At 49.0% G+C, this 19066-nt stretch overlaps 1 protein-coding gene across 1 annotated transcript in view; it reads left to right on the top strand.

Annotated features, from left to right (window-relative positions):
• Positions 1–19066, top strand: part of polr3e (RNA polymerase III subunit E) — a 46584-nt gene that overhangs the window by 9314 nt on the left and 18204 nt on the right. Inside the window, exons 2-15 of the mRNA XM_033040600.1 lie at positions 2060–2157; positions 4077–4127; positions 4249–4326; positions 5823–5941; positions 6341–6423; positions 6906–7013; positions 7336–7385; positions 8244–8363; positions 9014–9099; positions 10883–10927; positions 11054–11145; positions 14932–15052; positions 17852–17933; positions 18837–18896. Of these exons, the coding sequence (XP_032896491.1) occupies positions 2122–2157; positions 4077–4127; positions 4249–4326; positions 5823–5941; positions 6341–6423; positions 6906–7013; positions 7336–7385; positions 8244–8363; positions 9014–9099; positions 10883–10927; positions 11054–11145; positions 14932–15052; positions 17852–17933; positions 18837–18896 (1131 nt within the window). The 5' untranslated portion in view covers positions 2060–2121. The remainder of the gene's footprint in view (positions 1–2059; positions 2158–4076; positions 4128–4248; positions 4327–5822; positions 5942–6340; positions 6424–6905; positions 7014–7335; positions 7386–8243; positions 8364–9013; positions 9100–10882; positions 10928–11053; positions 11146–14931; positions 15053–17851; positions 17934–18836; positions 18897–19066) is intronic.

Below are 19066 nucleotides of genomic sequence, written 5' to 3'. Positions count from 1 at the left end.
TTCTCACTGTCTCCCACCTTCTCTCTTCCAGTACCTTAGGTGTAACAATCGTACTGTAGGACTTGTCGAGGAACTACTCCGTTTCTCGGACGAACCGGAGGTCATCCACTTGCTTCTCCAGTTCCCCAACACGGCCCTTCAGGAGCTCTACCTGGATGCACTTCTCGCATTTGTAGCAGCCAGAGGCACCAGCGGTGTCCTTGACCTCCCACATACTGCAAGCATCACACTGAATCAGCTTGCCTGACATCTCCTTCTTTCGTCTCTACCTCTCAAGTGTATTGCGTGGTCTCCTCTCCTCAGCAGCCTCCTCGAAGACTCTCGAGCCAAAGACTCACACTTCCCTCACAAGGCCGCTCCTCACTGCCGCTCCCCAAGAGCAGTCTTGCTTAAATTGACTGATAAATTGCCTGATTTACCAATTTACAAACCAAATTCCTCAGTTTTCAACTGTTTTTCCGGCACTGACTCACTTCTCTCCTCCCACTTGGGCTAGAGCCAATCAGTCGTATCTCTTGCTCACTCCTGCTGCTGTTGCTCCCAAAACTACAGCAGTTCTGAGTAAAGTCTGCCTGTCCTTGGCCTCTACTTTTCAACTGTTTTCCCAGCACTGATTCACTTCTCTCCTCCCACTTGGGCTAGAGCCAATCAGTCGTATCTCTTGCTAACCTCCTGCTGCTCCCAAATCTACAGCAGTTCTGAGTAAAGTCTGCCTGTCCTTGGCCTCTACTTTTCAACTGTTTTCACCCCTCTGACTCACTTCTCTCCTCCCACTTGGGCTAGAGCCAATCAGTCGTATCTCTTGCTAAGCTCCTGCTGCTGTTGCTCCCAAATCTACAGCAGTTCTGAGTAAAGTCTGCCTGTCCTTGACCTCTACTTTTCAACTGTTTTCCCGGCACTGACTCACTTCTCTTCTTCCGCTTGGGCTAGAGCCAATCAGTCGTATCTCTTGCTAAACTCCTGCTGCTGTTGCTCCCAAATCTACAGCAGTTCTGAGTAAAGTCTGCCTGTCCTTGGCCACTACTTTTAAACTGTTTTCACCCCTCTGACTCACTTCTCTCCTCCCACTTGGGCTAGAGCCAATCAGTCGTATCTCTTGCTAACCTCCTGCTGCTGTTGCTCCCAAATCTACAGCAGTTCTGGAGGGCACTGTAATTCCACACGATTATGATATGACTGGATAGCCCACAAACAGAGCTTCTCAGTGCACCTCAGTACACTCGGATGTAACGATGCTGTTGGATTCTGGGTAACAGCGGCCTGAACCACCGACCGCACTGTTTGCCCAACAAGCCTTTCCAATTTGTCCACAGTCTATGTGGGTTAAACATGCTTTTTATGAGGGAGGAGTCATGCCTGTACAACATGAAAACCGGCTCTTCAGCCCAATTTGCCCATGCCAACCTAGATGCCCCATCTACACCAGTCCCTCCTGCCCGTGTTTGGCCCATACCCTCTAAACCGTCCCTCTTTTTCTTACCATATTTTGGATCGGCACATGGATGTGTGGGAATGGAGGGATATGGATCATGTACAATCAAATGAGATGGGTTTAACAGCATCATGTTCAGCATGGGCATTGTGGGCTGAAGGCCTGTTCCTGCACTGTACTGTTCTCTGTTCTAGCCATGTACCTGTCAACATGTATTCTAAATGCTGTTATAGGATGACGAGCGTTTGACGGCTCTAGGCCTGTACTCACAGGAGTTTAGATGAGGGGTGAAGCCTACTGAATAGTGAAAGGTCTGGGTAGAGTGGATGTAGAGAGGATGTTTCTACTAATGGGGGAATCTTGGACCAGAGGCCTCGACTCAGAACTCATGCTGAGTTGGGTTCCTGTCCAACAAGGCTTCTCAGTTATCCTTTAACTGTGCACTAACTTCAGGTGCTGTTTGACAAGAATCTACTTGAATGCTTCACCTTTTGGTGGCTCTGTGAATCCTTTGAGTGGTGTGTTTGGTCACTGGCATGCAGCTGGTCCGGGGCAGAGAACTGGTCTGGGTGATCACAGTGGGGAGCAGAGGATGACTTTGCCAGTAACACATATGTAATGCTGCAGGTCTCGGTGCCCTGGCGCGGGGCCAGGCAACAGTCCAGTGCTCCTCGATCCTCGGCACCAGCATGGCCACTGAAGATGACGACCCGATTATACAGGAGGTGAGTGATCGGCGAGAGCAGAGCAACCGGCCCCTGACAGCAGAGTTCCCCTCTCCCACCCCTACATGGCTGCTCTATCTGGTTAATCCCTGTCTCACGACTGTGTTAGTCTTCCTTTATGTTGTTAAAAACACTTGTGTATGTTTAGACTCTACTGTAGACTTTAGAGATACAGCATAGAAAGCGGTCACCTGTACACTAGTTCTATCCTACACACTAGGGGCAATTAACAAAAGCCAATTAATCTACAAACCTGTGCATCTGTGTAATGTGGGAGGCAACTCACGCGGTCACGGGGAGAACGTACAGACTACGCCCGTAGTCAGGATCAAAGCCGGGTCTCTGGCGCTGTAAGACAGCAACTCTACCGCTGCGCCACTGTGCCGTCCAAAAATGAAGGGACAGTTCCATTTAAGGACACAAAGTGCTGGGGTAACTTAGTGGGCCAGGCAGGATCTCTGGGTGACGTTTTGGGTTGGGACCCTTCTTCAGACTGGTTGTCACAGGAGGGGAGCAGTGAGACAGAACCCCAGTCAGAGGGAGGAGGAGAACCTCTTCAAAGTCAGCAAACCTTGAGGACGTTTTGCAGTGGAACAGTCAAAATGTAGGTACATATCATACAAGGTACATTTTACTGGTTGCTAACTATATTAATCACCATTCACACATTGACATTTCTGTCCAAGGCCTCCTCCATTGCCAAAGTGAGGCCTCACGCATACTGGAGGAACAGTACTTCATATTCTGCTTGGGTAGCTTGCAATCAACGGTATGAACGTTGAACCCTTCAATTGTAGGTAACTACATAACCTACCCTGCTTTCCCTTCTTCACCCCCCCCCCCCCCCGATAACCACGTCTCCCCCCGTGCCCCACCTGGACTCGCACTTATTTCTTCCCTGCCCTCCCTTCCACTTTCCTTCTTCCGTCAGCACAGTGGTGCAGCAGTCGAGCTGCTGCCTCACAGCACCAGAGACCTGGGTTCGATTCTGACGACGGGTGCTAACTGTACGGAGTTTATACGTTCTCCCTGTGATCGCATTGGCTTTTTCTGGGTGCTCTAGTTTCCTCCCACACTCAACACGTGCATGTTTGTAGGTTAATCAGCTACTGAAAAAATTGTCCCTAGTGTGTAGAACTAGTATACAGATGATCGCTGGTCGGCACAGACTCGGTGGGCCGAAGGGCCTGTATTTAAACTGAATAAACTAAACTAAACCTCTATTTCACAATTTACTCTTACTATACATAAGCACAATCATACTGATGAAGGGGGTAAAAATAGATTACATTGAGACCGTATACAAGAGTTGCAGTGAAGTGATAGATCCCGCAGCTCTGTCGCGAGCAGGGCAGATAACTCCCCCTGTATCCTGGCCGCGTCAATCATCTCCCTAACGCACCTGCCTCCCCCGCTGATTGCAGAGGTTGCTGTTGCAGCCGCTCCCGCTGTGGCTGGCACGGTACAGGGAGCGTGGAAGTCAGCTTGCCAGGGTGTTGAGAACAATCTGTCAGAGTTGTACAGCACAGAAGCAGGCCCTTCAGCCCAACTCGTCCATCCTGACCAACATGCCCCACCTGCCCGCGTTTGGCCAATTTCGCTCAGAACCTTTCCTATCCATGTACCTGTCAAATGTCTTTTAAATGCTATTCCAGTACCTGCCTCGACTGCTTCCTCTGGCAGCTTGTTCCTCGTACTCACCACCCAATGAGTGAAAAATTTGTCCCTTGGGTTCCTATTAAATCTTTCCACTCTCACCCTCAATCTGTGTTGTCCGGTTCTTGATTCCCCTATCCTGTGGGTAAAATACTCTATGTATGCACCGGATCTAATCCTCGCGTAGTGTTCCACACCTCCATAAGATCACTCCTGCGCTCCAGGAACTCCCCATAAATAACTCGTCTCTCTTTTCTCCTCAGATTGATGTGCATCTGGCCACGAGTTTAGCCGAGAAACTGTACTTGTTCCAGGTGTGTACGCTGAGCCCTTTCGCCCCTCCCCCTTGCTATCTCCCTCGTACTCCCTCTCCCCGAGCCCCATCCCTTGTATTAAAGTCCAACACCGTGCCAATGATTCTTCTCTCATCCACAGTATCCAGTGCGCCCGGCCACAATGAAGTACGACGATGTCACCCATTTATCAGCGAGAATAAAACCAAAACAGCAGAAAGTAAGTTCCCTCAGTCACCATCAGTCCCCGCCCTGCCGTGAGTTCTCTCGGTCACTCAGACCCCACCCTTCCACACCAGCTGCATTGAGGTGGGCTGCGGCCCGTGTGGGAATTCCCGAGGGGCAGTCTTCATCCCTGTGAAGGTCAGAGTGCTGGAATAAGTCAGCGGGCCAGGCAGAACATGGATAGGTGCCAGGTTGGGTCGGGACCCTCCTTCATTGCCGCTGTTGAGTCACGGGGATGGGGACGCCAGCCCTGTCCAGGGTGTACTCTGCCCACGCGGGGAGTCCGTGACCAACTTACAAACATGTTGCACGGCGCAGCTCTGTGCACCACTCTCCAGCCCAGCTCCCCGATGTAAAGGGAAGGGGGGCAGATACCCAGCGGCCTGTCCGGTGCATCTGTGAGACTGCCGCTGCCGTTCCCCGGCAGCTGGTGAGGCCACGTTTAGAGTATTATTGTGTTCCGTTTTGATCACCATGGTATGGGAAAGATGTCAAGCTGGAAAGAGTGCAGAGAAGATTTACAAGGTTGTTGCAAGGACTCGAGGGCCTGAGCTGTAGGAAGAGGTTGGGCAGACCGGAACTTTATTCCATGGAGCGCAGGAGGCTGAGGGGTGATCTTATAGAGATGTACAACATATGGGAAGCAGATGAGGTGAATGCATAGTCTTTTACTCAAAGTAGGAGAATTGGGAATCAAAGGACGTAGGTTTACGATACCTGGGGAAAGATTTAATCAAGACCTGAGGGGTAAAAAAATTTCACAAAGGGGGGGTATACGGACCGAGCTGCAGGAGGAGGTCGTTGAGGCAGGGACTATTGACAGGGCAATTAATCAAGTGAAACTGGTGAAGGTACATTTACATTGGCATCGCTTTCAGGAGTCAAGGGCCTGTCCCACTTGCATGCGGTTGCATGCGTTTTGCGCGACCAAACGGAAGCAGAGTTCGTCATTTGCGTCATACTTAACAATCAGGAGGCGGGCCGACTGAATTAGGGCGTTGCACGGTGTCGGGCGGTGACGTCATCGCGCAACGCCATGCGCTAGGCATACGCCGTCAAGACGCTGCGTACGACCGCAATGCGCCTGCGTGCCGACAGGCCATTGGCGCGCAAAGATTTCGGACACTGTCAGATTTTCGGAGCCCCGCGCGATCTCGGGACCAGCCCCGCGCGGCCATACGATGCTCGTACGCCTCAAGCGACCACGTTTGGTCGCGCCAAACGCATGCAAGTGGGACAGGCCCTTCAAACTCCACAGGAAAGATTTAATAGGAACCTGAGGAGCAGTTTTTTCCCACAGAGTGGTGGGTGGATGGAACAAGCTGGCAGAGGGGACATTTGAGGCAGGTTCTATTGCAGTATTTAAGAGACATTTGGATAGGTACATGGATAGGAACGGCTTAGAGGGATATGTGCCAAACGCAGGGAGGTGGGACTAGTGTAGACGGGGCATGTTGGTCTGAAGGACCAGTTTCCACTCTATGACTGCAGGTGGAGGTGGAGATGGCGATCGACACTCTGAGTCCCAACTACTGCCGCAGCAAGGGGGAGCAGATCGCGCTCAACGTGGACGGCACCAGCACTGATGACTCCGGCAGCACCTACACAACGTGAGTAACACCATGGGGCTCCCAGCTCTCTCCCTGCCCCCTCCCTCTCCCTGCCCCCTCCCTCTCCCTCTCCCTGCCCCCTCCCTCTCCCTCTCCCTGCCCCCTCCCTCTCCCTGCCCCCTCCCTTTCCCTCTCCCTGCCCCCTCCCTCTCCCTGCCGCCCCGCTACCTGTTGCCAACATTCCCTCACAGACATGCTATTGTGCGTAAGGCGCTAGAGTAATGAGCAGAGCGTGGAGCATCCCTCACTCAGCAGCAGCTGCTACCTTGCAGCATCATTGTCCTGCTCACCGCTTGCATCAAGTCACGGGTGTTGCCCCATAGTCAGCCGTGTAAGCAGCCCCGGTGGCGTGTGAGCGTGCGAGTTGATGTGGGCAACGTTCTTCTCTCCTGTCTGCAGGAAACACATGGACAAACAGATTTTTTCCTCCATCCAGTCGGCCGTCAACACCTCCCGCTTTGCCGCCGCCATCTACAGGAAAGGTGAGGGTCGCCGCACGGCTAGTTCTCAATGGTCAATGTTGTCTTTATTGTTACGGTGAAATGCTTTGTTTGCATACAGCTCAGCAAGACTATTCCTGTACATGAGCACAATCCCCCGGTTAGTACAGAATGCACTTTGGGTTGCACTGTCCGATTAATCCGTATGCAAGAGGTGCCATTTTGTTGCCATTTCTCAGTCCCAGCTGCAGCTGACCACAAAGGCCCGTTGATGCTGTCTCCTCCATTCTGGTTGTCCCGCGAATCAATGTCCCTCTCCTCACATGACCCTCTTCACCCCTGTTCCCCAGGGGGTGGCGCAGGAAGCATTGGAGTTCAGAGGGAAATGGTGAAACCAGGAGGGTGTGGAATGCATTGAATTGCTTTTCCGCTTGATAGCGAGGAGACTTGGCAGGAGACGGTGCAGTCTAACTGATCCATCGCTGCTGCAAGTGACTTTTCTCTCTGCTGATGTTGTGCTGCAGGAGAGCTGCACGTGACGCCGCTGCACGGGATGCTGCAGATGCGGCCCAGTTTCTCCTACCTGGACAAAGCGGATGCAAAGCACAGGGAACGAGAGGCCGCAAACGAAGGTAGGAGTGGGATCGGACTGTGCTTCTCTGCGGCACCCGTTGGAGGGCAGGAAGGGGGTGGAACAGCGGGTGCTCCGGTTTCCTCCCAAAGATGTGCGTTTGCACGAAGGGCCTGTTTCCATGCTGTTTCTATAAAATTAGAACTGGAAAATAAGTGAATTGGAGGGGAGATATTTTCACGTGGGAGCCACTGTTGGATTGCGATGTGGAGGGAGGGCTGACTGCCCTGTAATTGCATGGTACATCGCCGCTGGGGCAGTGCTGGGCTGGGCTGGCCTGCAGTCTGCGAGCCTGAGAATAAATGTGACCTGTTCCTCTGCAGCCGGCGACTCCTCTCAGGATGAAGCGGAAGATGACGTGAAGCAGATCACCGTAAGTGGGCCCCATCTCCTCCCTCTGTGGGAGCGCGTGACTCTACAAAGCCTTACAATTCCTCTTTCCTCAACCAAGTGGCGAGATTAGGCTTTGCCTCGCCGTTTGAGTAACTAAAGATTAAAGCAATCCAACATAATGCCACGAAAAGTGGCAACTAAAGGGGCAGCACAGTGGCGCAGTAGTGGAGTAGCTGCCTCGCAGCTCCAGAGACCCAGGTTTGATCCTGACTAAGGGTGCTTGCTGTCTATGTGGAGTTTGCACGTTCTTCCAGTGACTACATGGGTTTTCTCCGGATGCTCCGGTTCCACCCACATTCCAAAGACTTGCAGGTTTATAGGTTAATTGGCCTCTGTAAATTGTCCCTAGTGCGTAGGATAGAACTAGTCGGTTGGTGTGGATTTGGTGGGCCGAAGGGCCCTTTCCCACGCTCTATCTCTAAACTAAACTCGTAGAGTGGGAACCCCAGGCACATACACAACCACAAGGGTGACAGTCATTGACAGTACAGTAAAAAAAAATTTTGTTGCGTGTTATCGAGTCAGCGGAAAGACTACGTGATTATAATCGAGCCGTCCACCATGTACAGATACAGGATAAAGGGTTGAACGTTTAAGATAAAGTCCGATTAAAGATAGTCCGAGGGTCTTCAATTAGGTAGATGGGAGGTCAGGACTGCTCTCTAGTTGGTGATGGGTAAGTTATTATGCTCATATGTTGAAGTGAAAAAATCATTAATAGTGCTTGCTTTCTGCTGACCTTCTGTCTTTGGAACATTGGGGGGTGTTTATTGTTTATCTCCCGCTGTGCAAGTTTAATTACTCCTTCATCCTGAAACACTCTTGTGTTAATCCTCAGGTACGATTTTCACGTCCCGAGTCGGAGCAAGCCCGGCAACGCCGCATTCAGTCTTACGAGTTCTTGCAGAAGAAGCAAGCGGAGGAGCCTTGGCATTATCTACATTACTGTGGTGTGAAGGTGAAGAGACTGACAGCTGCCCTGGCTACTGACACTGTGTCCTCTGTAGTGAACAGATTTCACATTTACAGACAAAATTAAAAATGTCTGTTTTTTCCTGCTCCCCTGACACACCCTGTAATTATTTACGGTGTTGGAAATAACTTGTGTGATGCAGTCTGTGTTTGACATGGTTATGGGTCTTTTACCCAAGGTAGGGAAATCAAGAACGAGAGGGCATAGGGTTAAGGCGATGGGGGGGGGAAAGGTTTAATAGGAACCCGAGGGACATCTTTTTTACTCAGAGAGTGGTGGGTGTATGGAACGAGCTGCCAGAGCAGCTGGTTGAGGCAGATATTATAACAACATTTAAAAGACATTTAATAGACAAAGGAAAGGTTTAGAGGGGTACGCACCAAATCGGGCATGGGCAGGTTGGGCCGGAGGGCCTGTTTTCATGCTGTATACATTTGTTAGGAAATTTTGGGGACCTTGAGAATTAGAAAAATTGTGGTTTCATCCTCAAAGGTTGTGAGCCAAAGGTATTGTGCAGAGAGGTTCAGGTGTGACTGGGCACCAGGGGGCAGTGTTGATGCACTGGGCACCAGGTGGGACTGGGGGGTGACAATGCCTGTGCTAGGGTACTGATGGCGCCTCTGCTTTGTACACAGGACAGCAGGTCTGAGCACGAGCGGCAGTACCTCTTCAGTCAGCTGGCTGGCATGGTGGAGACGTCGGAGCTGACCAAGTCCCCCAGGTAAGAGCCCGGCACCCCTGTAGGACTCCCCCCCGGGGAGTTTGCACCACCTCATCACAGATCCCCACAGACAAGTGTCAAGTCAAGTAGGGTATGTAGTCAGTAAAAAACACAAAGTGCTGGAGGAACAAAGCAGATCAGGCAGCATCTGTGGGGCCTTTCTTTAGACTGATGGGAGTAGGAGGAAGAAAGCTGGAAATGATAGGTGGAGGTGGGACAGGCTGGCAAGTGATAGGTGGATACCGGTGAGGGGAGGCACAAGGAACTGCAGATGCTGGATTCTCAAGCAAAACGCAAAGTGCTGGATGAACTCGGTGGGTCATGCAGCCTCTGTGGAATGAAATGGGCAGGCGGCATTTCGGGTTGGGGCCCTTCTACAGACTGATTAGAATAGGGGGGAGAAAGCAGGAAAAGAGATAGGGACGGAACAGAGCATGGCAAGTGTACAGGGAGGTGGGGGGGGGAGATGATAGACATATGCGTGGGCAAAGGCCGGAGATGAAAAGGAGACAAGAGTGTGTCACGTGAGGAGAGGATGAAATGTAAGGCCAGAGTGAGGGATGTGGGTGGAAGAGAACCGTGGGAGAGTGGAGGGCGGTACTGGGGTCATGTGCACAAGTATGCTGAGGTACAGGTTCAATGAAAATCTGGCTTGTAGCGCATACACGCAGACAGAAACATTCATTATACATGAGCTACACATAAATTCTGCAAGACAGTGAAAAGAAGAAGACTGCAAAAACAACAGTTTAGTGCAAAACCATTAGAATACGAGTCCATGGGATTGAAAGAGGTGGTCCACTACGTCCCATTGCTGCGACAGTCTGAAGAAGCATCCAAACCCGAAACGTCAGCAGTCCACTCCCCCCAGAGATGCTGACTTACTCCAGCCCTTTGTGCTTTGCTCCGAATGTGGGCAGCTCGGTCTGTCAACCAAAAGCAGAATCTCTTTTCCCCCAAGTTACCAGTTACCTTCCCCTGGCTTTGTATCCCTGACTCTGTTGAAGAGCAGAAGAGAAAAGAAACTGCAGATGCTGATTTGTAACAAAAAAAAGTTACAAAGTACTGGAGTAACTCAGCTGGTCAGGCAGCATCTCTGGAGAACATGCATAGTACCCGTTCCAAAACGTCATCTATTCATGTCCTCCAGAGCTGCTGCCTGACCCGCTGAGTTACTCCAGCACGTTGTATCTTTTTTCCGTTTCGGAGCAGGCTTGCTTCTAGTTTTGCCAAACTTTAGGCAATTTGTGATCTCTATTGCAATATTTACCCAAGGCTATGAGTCTTAAACTTTTGTTTTAGCCGTCAAAAAGTTGTGGATAAAATCAGGCAGTACCTGAGTCAGCATCCTGACAGATCGTTTATGAATCACTGTGGGGTTTGGAGTTTCTACCCACAGCTCTGTCCAATATCCTCACTCGAGTTGACTGTTTTAGACTTTAGAGACACTGCCTGGAAACGGGCCTCATGGCCAACCGAGTCCGTGCCGACCATCGATCACCCCGTACACTTGCACTATCCCACACATTAGGGACAATTTATCATTTTTACGGAAGGCAATTAACCTACAAAACCACATGTGTTTGGAGTGTGGGGGTCTTTGAAGCATCCAGAGAAAACTCATGCGGTCACATGGAGAACGTACAAACTGCATCGACAGCACCTGTAGTCAGGATCGAATCAGGGTGCTGTAAGGCAGAAACTCTACCACTGCAGTTCTGAGAGCAGTGTATCGATGCATGTCTGGTTCAGTGAGATCACTGTGTTTCCCCTCTCTTTGCAGTGAGTATTTGTCCATGTTGATGCCTCCCATTGAAGAAGAAGAATTGTAAGTCCACATTTTTTCCTACCTTGCACCTGTTGTGTTCACCAGAGTTTTTGCTTGTGGCCCGGTCTGTGGGTAATGATGATGCCCTGAGCTGCTGCCTCATGTTGTCTGTGCCCTCTGTTGCAGGAAGGTGCCCCTGGCCCCCAGCAACGTGTTGTCCATGACCCAGCTGCGGACCCTGCCCCTGGCTGACCAAGTGCGCACCCTGATGAAGAACGGTGAGTGGTGTTGAACTGCTTTCAGATGAGTGTCCTAATGCGTATGGTGGCAATATCTTGTGTGCTCTCCTTGACTAAACGGGGGCTCATCCAAAACTCTTCCGCTTGCAGATGCAAGGAACTGCAGATGCCAGTTTACAGACAATAACACAAAGTGCTGGAGTACTCTGCGGGGCAGGCACCATCCCCTGAAAATATTGCTAGGTGATGTTTCAAGTCGGGACAAGTCTGAAGAAGGGTCCAGGCCTGAAACATCACCTATCCATTTCTCCAGAGATGCTGCCTGACCAGCTGAGTTGCTCCAACATCATGTGTCGTCTTCCGCTTGCATCATGACCCCCTGTTACCCACCACCCCTGTGCTGATGGGCGCCTGCTTCAAAAACCCCTCAATTTTAAAATTGCTCTTTACAAAAATCACGGGGAGGAATGACAAACTCCGTACAGATAGCACCCGTAGTTAGGGTTGAACCCGGATCTCTGGCGGTGTAAGGCAGCAACTCTACTACTGCACCACCATTCCACCCTGTTAAGCAATGTGAGCAATGTTCAACCGCAGCCTCCTCGCCCTCCTCAAGCTGCACGTGCTGGGGCAACGTGGCCATCTGTACACACGGGGTGTGACACTCACCCTGCCCACCTCCCCTGTATCGTGTCGAGCTCTGGTGGCAACACTTCAGGAAGGAGCCAGATGGGGGGAGGACTGAAGTTGGGGGCTGATGGCTGATATGGAAACAAGGAACTGCAGATGGTGGCGACACTTGTGTACTGTCTAGATTGTATGCAAAACAAAGCAAAGTATCATTCATTCAAGAGGTTCATCGTGATCTAGCCTGGGTTGAAAGTCTTCAGTTATGAAGGGAGAATGGATAGATGGACTTGTTTTTCCTGCTGTGACTTGATAGAAATATATAAGATTACGAGAGACACAGATGGGGTAGATAGTCAAATCCTTTTTCCACAGGTACGTACGTGTATCAAAGATTACGTACAGGGTATTTGAAGTGAAACAGAGGGGTACGATATTTGAAACGAGTTGCCAGAATGGCTGGTGGAATCTGATGAAATTAATATGTTTAGCGTATAGACAGACACTTAATTAGGTTGGGCATAGCAGGATACTGCAGAAAACACAAACTACTGGAGTAGCTCAGCGGGCTAGGCAGCATCTCTGGAGAACATGGATAGGTGACGTTTCGGGTCGGCTCTCTCCCCGTAGCCTACTCTTATATAATAAAAGAATAACGTTGTGTTCTTCCCTAATCTCAGAACAGGTGACTATGTTTCAACTAGCTATCCTCGTTCGTGCCAAAATAATGCGAGTTATTTGTCTTATCAGATGTAGACATAGTCTCGGATGTCTCTGGAAAGGCAAACGTTTTATCATAGTGACCTCGCAGGTGCCCTCATGATTTACTGGTCCTACGTAATTAGCCTAAGCATTCTTCCAAAACACTGAATTGTTTTCCTAAGCAGGGTTTGACAGGGTGCTGCTAATTTAGCTGACAACTCAATATTAGCTGATATAGTCTTTTTAACCCTTACATTACAGAGGGGGGAGGAGGGTTGGTGGAGGAGAGGGTAAAAGTGGATACAGAGGTAACCCGGACGTGTGTCCCCCTTTCTTACTTCCCACTTCTGTTTCCTTTCCCATCCACTCTCCAGCCCCTCCCCACCCGATTCATCCCTCTCACTTCCCATTCACTCTCCAGTACTTTTTATGCTGGTTACTACCTCACTCCTTCCCATCCCCACTTTCTGCCGGCAGTCACTCCCTCTTCTCTCCTCTCCCACGAGGTAGCAATGTTACAAAATTTTGAGATTTTAAAAATCAAGTCTGTAATTTATCCCATCAGATAAAGCATAAAAAGAAGTTTAATTTGACACCTAATTCACTTTCATATCTCAAGTATTTAAAATGTTATGGCCATTTTCATACTCGGAAATTAGCATCTTGGTCCCTATTGATTTTCTATGGACATAACAAAAAAGCTGTGATCGTGAACAGTCAAAAGCCCATAACTTTCTTAAAAATTAAGAGAACTGAATGAAATTTTCAGTTATCATAGATTGAAGCATTCTGAAACAAATATAAAATAATCTTACTTGGATGACCTGAAATTAAAGCATATAATTAGTTAGTTACCTAATTGTAGCTAATTTCAGACTTCAATTACTAGATCTAAACATCTATCCATTTCTTAATAAATGATTAACATTTTTAAATAGCCTAAATGTCCAAATAATATTCACAAATAATTCACAATAAAACATGATTTTTAAATCTCATTTACATTAATTTATAGACCAAATGGAAGGAATTTAGTATTCAATTGCTGTAAATAAATGCCCATTTAAATCAGCTTTCCAGTGGGTCCCTGTGGAACGCGCTGGTTTAGAACGTTCACATTGCGGTAGATTTGTGCCTCAAATGCCGAGAAAAATACTGCGGGATATAATGGGCCCAAAATGAGCTACTCGCAATATTAAACTTTGTATAAAGGGATCTTAAGAAGCCCTTTTTAATGTAAAAATATACAACCTACCTTCAGTTGCCTGCTTTATGAGACCCTGCGGTTGCTGGCGGTCGCGGGTTTAGAGATTGATTTTTAAACTATTATAACTATTATACGAGGCCTTTAAAACTAATAATAGCTTTTGCGACGGGGACTTCCAGCGATTTTTCGTTAATAATTAACTAGGCTGAACATCTTCGATTTGAACAGCCTAGAGAAAATCGCGTTTTAAACCCGCCCCCTCTAAACGGCGCCAAAATCGCGCACACCCGCAGCGGCAGATTTTCAACGACGCTTCAGGTAGGCTTTGCAACATACCTACATGAGGCAAGAGGTGCAGAAATTTGAAAGCACACACCTCCAGATTCAGTGACAGTTTCAGGCAACTGAACTGTCCTCACACCTGCGAGAGAGCGGTCCCGACCTCCATCTACCTCATTGGAGACCTTTCAATGATCTTTAATTGGATTTTATCAAACTTCAATGATAGATCTTGCTCTAAATGTTGCACCCTTTATTCTTTACCTGTGGCAGGCTTGATTGTAATCATGTATAGTCTTTTCTTTGACTGGATAGCACACAAACAAAAGCTTTTCACTGCCTTAGTACACGTGACAATAAGAAACTGAACTAAACAACTCTCAGTCCTGATGCAGAGTCTCGACCTGAAATGTTGACGATTCCTCCCTCCCCCACAGATGCTGCATGACCCGCTAAGTCATCGAGTCATACAGCACAGAAACAGGCCCTTCGGCCCAACTTGTCCATGCCAATCATCATCTAACCCATTTGCTTGCATTTATGCTGTTCTTCTAACAGCTTTTCATATGCACACAAGTCCCTTGTGCCGTATGTAAATGTCGGTGCAATCATTGTAATACTTTGGACTTTTAGAGATACAACGCGGAAACAGGCCCTTCAGCCCACCAAGTCCGCGCCGACCAGTGATCACCGCGTACACTAGCACTATCCTACGCACACTAGGGACTATTTTACAACTTACCAAAGCCAATTAACCTACAAACCTGTACGTCTTTGGAATGTGGGAATAACCGAGGCACCCGGAGAAAACCCACACGGTCACCGGGAGAATGTACATGCTCCATACAGACAGCACCCATAATAAGGATTGAACCCGGGTCTCTGGCGCTGTAAGGCAGCAACTCCTCCTCTGTGCCACCGTGCCGCCCCAATACGTGCCGTTTCCCGGCTGAGAGGGTGTGTAGAGATGGGTTTGTCTCTAATGGAGTTCTGTGCTTTTCCCCCTGCAGTGAAGGTGGTGCAGTTTGCAAACTTGATGGGCCTGCTGGGCTCGGGTGTGGATCACACGGCCGTGCTGCGCTGCATCCAGCAGGTGGCGATGTTGGTCCAGGGCTGCTGGCTGGTGAAGAGGTAACGCACGCGAGTCACATCACAGAACAAAGCAGCAGCGAGACAGGCCCTTCGGCCCAACCCGGCCATGCCCACTAAGATGCCCCTCCTGTTGACCCATATCCCACTAAACCTTTCCTGTTCCATGCACCTGTCCAAATGTCTTAAGTGCTATTATAGTACCTTTAGTTTAGAGATAAAGCATTGAAACAGGCCCTTCAACCCACTGAGTCCACACCGACCAGCAATCACCCTGTACATTATTTCTATCCTACACAACTAGGGATAATTTACAGAAGCCAATTAATCTGCAAACCTGCATGCCTTTGGGATGTGGGAGGAAACCGGAGCTCCCGGAGGAAACCTACACGGTCACAGGGAGAATGTACAAACTCTGTACAGACAGCACCCATAGTCAGGATCGAACCTGAGTCTCTGGCGCTGTAAGGCAGCAACACTGCCGCTGTGCCACCTGCCTCAACGACCAGCTCTGGCAGCTCACTCCATGTACCCACCACCCGCTGTGTGGAAAAAGTTGCCCCTCAGGTTCCTATTAAATCTTTCCCCTCCAACCTTAAACCTCTCAGCTTGTTCCATATATCCACCCACTATTTGCCTGGCGTACGTTTCCCAGTGGAGGAGAGTTTTTCTTGTATATATTTGAAGTCTTAGATGGGCTGGAGGATATGTTGGGAGTGCAGGTATATGGATCACGTGCAGGCAGAGGGGTTTACTTTAACTTGCCATCATGTTCAACAAAGACATTGTGGGCTAAAGGGCCTGTTGTTGGAAGTTTCATTTATCCTCTCCCCCCTCCCCTCCCCCCCACCACCACCCCAGCCATTCATAATTCCTTTGTTCCCCATAGAATGTTTTCCTGTTTCTCAGTACTATAGTTTCATCTCCTGATCCTGGCCGTTACTGTTTTCAGTTATAAACACTTTGTTAGCAGCTAATGCTGTTGTAACTATAACTACAGAGATTGATTTCCAATGTACTTGCTCAAGAGCTATTGCCATTAAACTCCAGACTCGAGTTGCCTTATTCCAAGAGCCAGTGTTACTCCAGCCCTTCTCATTAGAATGATTTTTTTGTTTGCTTATCTCCTTAGATTCCGCCAGGTGGAATTGAGACCTAGTGGTGCTAGCTTGTTAAAATATCTCTTATCTCTCGCCTCACTGCTTCCTTTCAGAGAGACGGGGTGAATCATGAAATGCCATTTTTGACTGTTTGAATAGAAATATTGATGTATGGCATTTATTTAAATGTCTTGAGGAAGTATTTGCTTGTAATCCAGGCACAGTGATCAATTGATCCCCAGTATCCACAGCTCTCTGGCTCCTGATTTCTGTTCCCCTTTGATGCGAATACGAGCTTCCTTCGATCAGTGTCAGTGCTACATGCTGGGCTCCAATATTAACAGAGGCTCCTTGCTCCCCAGCTCTATGAATCAATTCTACCTGTCCTATTGAAGCAAAATATCTCAAATTTGCTAAAACCTGGTTTACAAAATCAAAGTAGCATGGAAGTTCGATATCTGGTTTAAAAACAGAAAAGGCTGGAAATACAAGCGAGTCAGGCAATATCTGTGTGGTAAACCAGTTAGTCTTTCAATGGCTTTGACTTTGATTTGTTCTTTTCATACCTTTCATTCATTTGTTCTTTGTACCTGTTCACATCTCTAGTTTCGCTCTCACTTGACTCTCAGTCTAAAGCAGGGCCTCGACCCGAAATGTCACCTATTTCTTTTTTCCAGAGATGCTGCCTGACCTGCTGAGTTACTCCAGCATTTTGTGTCTATCTTCTGTGTAAACCAGCATCTGCAGTTCCTTCCTTCGCTCTTGACTACACATTTAGTCTTTCAAGCCATCTTGGCTTCCTGCTCTGTTAACCGTGCCTACAATGTACAATTCAATCGACCATAAAGGGCCGTGTTGAGGCAGCCAAAGGCATGAACCCTGAATTCTACCATTTTAAGGAACATCCCCACTTCCCCATTTCTCCCACAATCCCACCCCTTTCCCTCAGCTTGTAGAGCCGCTGCCTCACAGCGCCAGAGACCCGGGTTCGATCCTGACCTTGGGTGCTGTCCGTGTGGAATTTGCACGTTCCCCCTGTGACCGTGTGGGTTTCTTCTGGGTTCTTCGGTTTCCTCCCACACTCCAAAGACGTGCAGATTTGTAGATTAATCGGCCTTTGTAAATTGTCCCGGGTGTGTAGGGAGTGGATGAGAGAGAGAGAGAGAGAGAGAGGGATAACAGAACTAATGTGAACAGGTGATCAATGGAGTTGGTGGGCCAAAGGGCATGTTTCTATTCTGCATCTCTAAACTAAATATCTCCCTCTCTAACTTCACATTTCAACTCCTCTTCTCTCCTTATCTAACACCCTTTTGTCTCCTTTTCACCTCCAGCCTTTGACACTTACTCCCCCCATCTTCGAATCACCCCCCCCCCCCCCCCCACCTGTTTCCACCTATCACTTCCCAGGCTTTGTCCTGCCCATATCTCTCTTTTCCATCTTACCCCTCCTTTAATCAGTCTGAAGAAAAGTCCCGACTCGAAACTTTGCATGTCCTTTCCTTCCGCAGATGCTGCCTGACCTGCTGAGTTCCTCTAGAGCTGTGTGTTTTGTATGGGAGGGAGGGGGGGGGGGGGGGTGACGTTCCCATTCACATGTCCCAGGGGTTTCTGTGGGCAGCGGCCATGGGCAGCTGATGTATGGCGGTCGTGATTCGAGATCTACCCCCTGCCAACTCCGAAGCCTCGTTTTGTCCTTTTTTTATTCTTAACTAATCTCGGTCTGTCTTCCTTTGAACAGTGACGTGCTCTACCCCAAGGACACCTGCAGCCCCCACAGTGGAGTTGCCGCAGAAGTGCTGTGCAGAGGAAGGGACTTTGTTGTAAGTACTGCAGCTGAATATATTTCCTTGCTCCCTTCACAAATCTCGACATTAGGAAGACCTGCATTCCTATAGCACCTGGCCACCCCACGGTGGTGCAGCGGTAGAGCTGCTGCCTGACAGCGCCAGAGTGCCGGGTTTGATCCTGACCACGGGTGCTGTCTGTGTGGAGTTGGCATGTTCTCGCTGTGACTTTCTCCGGGTACTCCGGTTTCCTCCTGCACCCCAAACACGTGCAGGTTTGTAGGTTAAGTAGCCTCTGTAAATTGCCCCTAAGTGTGCAGTGAGTGAATGCAAAACTGGGATAACAGAGCTAATTTACAGGTGATCGTTTTTCAGCACAGACTCGATGGGCCAAAGGGCCTGTTTCTGTGCTGTATTTCTAAACTAAAACTAAACATAGCAGCCAGTAACACCAGCACACAAGTGCTAAGTAGATTTAGGAATGCAACCGCCAGTTTTTTCACAATAAGGTCCAACAAACAGGAAAATCGGCAATGAAGAAAAACATATATTTTATTGATATTGATAAAGGGGTTAATATTGGACAAGACATCAAGGGAAATACATAAAGTGCTGGAGTGAGTCAGGCAGCAGATCTGGAGAACATGGATAGGTGACGATTCAGGTCGGGACCTTTCTTCTATTCATGTTCTCCAGAGATGCTGTCTGACCCACTGAGTTACTCCAGCATTTTGTGTCTATTTTTTGTACACCAGCATTTGCAGTTCCCTGTGTCTCCCCTGCTTGTGCTTGGCTCCCTCCGCCAGCAGGAATATTCCCCCATCGTCTCCCCCAGCACCTGTCCATTCGGGCAGGTTGGCCCCTCCGTCTCACAATCAAGAAATGTGTGAGGAATTGAAAGACCTTTTGTCTGATCTTTTCCTCGTCTCCCCTCTGTAGATGTGGAAGTTTACACAAGATCTCTGGGTCATCCGGAAAGAAGTGGCTGCTGTGATCAAGGTGAGTTGAGTGAGTGAAACGTGGACACGTTGCTGCCTCAGTTGTGTTCACAATGGGAAAACAACATCAGCCGTGATCGAATGCAGACTCGATGGGCTGAATGGCCTAATTCTGCCCCTACGTCATAGTCTTACAATGTGGAAATAGGCCCTTTGGCCCAACTTGCCCAC

The sequence above is a fragment of the Amblyraja radiata genome, chromosome 22 (genome assembly GCF_010909765.2).
Source record: "Amblyraja radiata isolate CabotCenter1 chromosome 22, sAmbRad1.1.pri, whole genome shotgun sequence".
In the NCBI taxonomy this organism is placed as follows: domain Eukaryota; kingdom Metazoa; phylum Chordata; class Chondrichthyes; order Rajiformes; family Rajidae; genus Amblyraja; species Amblyraja radiata.
Note: the sequence above shows the minus strand (reverse complement) of the source record. Positions and strands in the feature narration are given on the sequence as shown.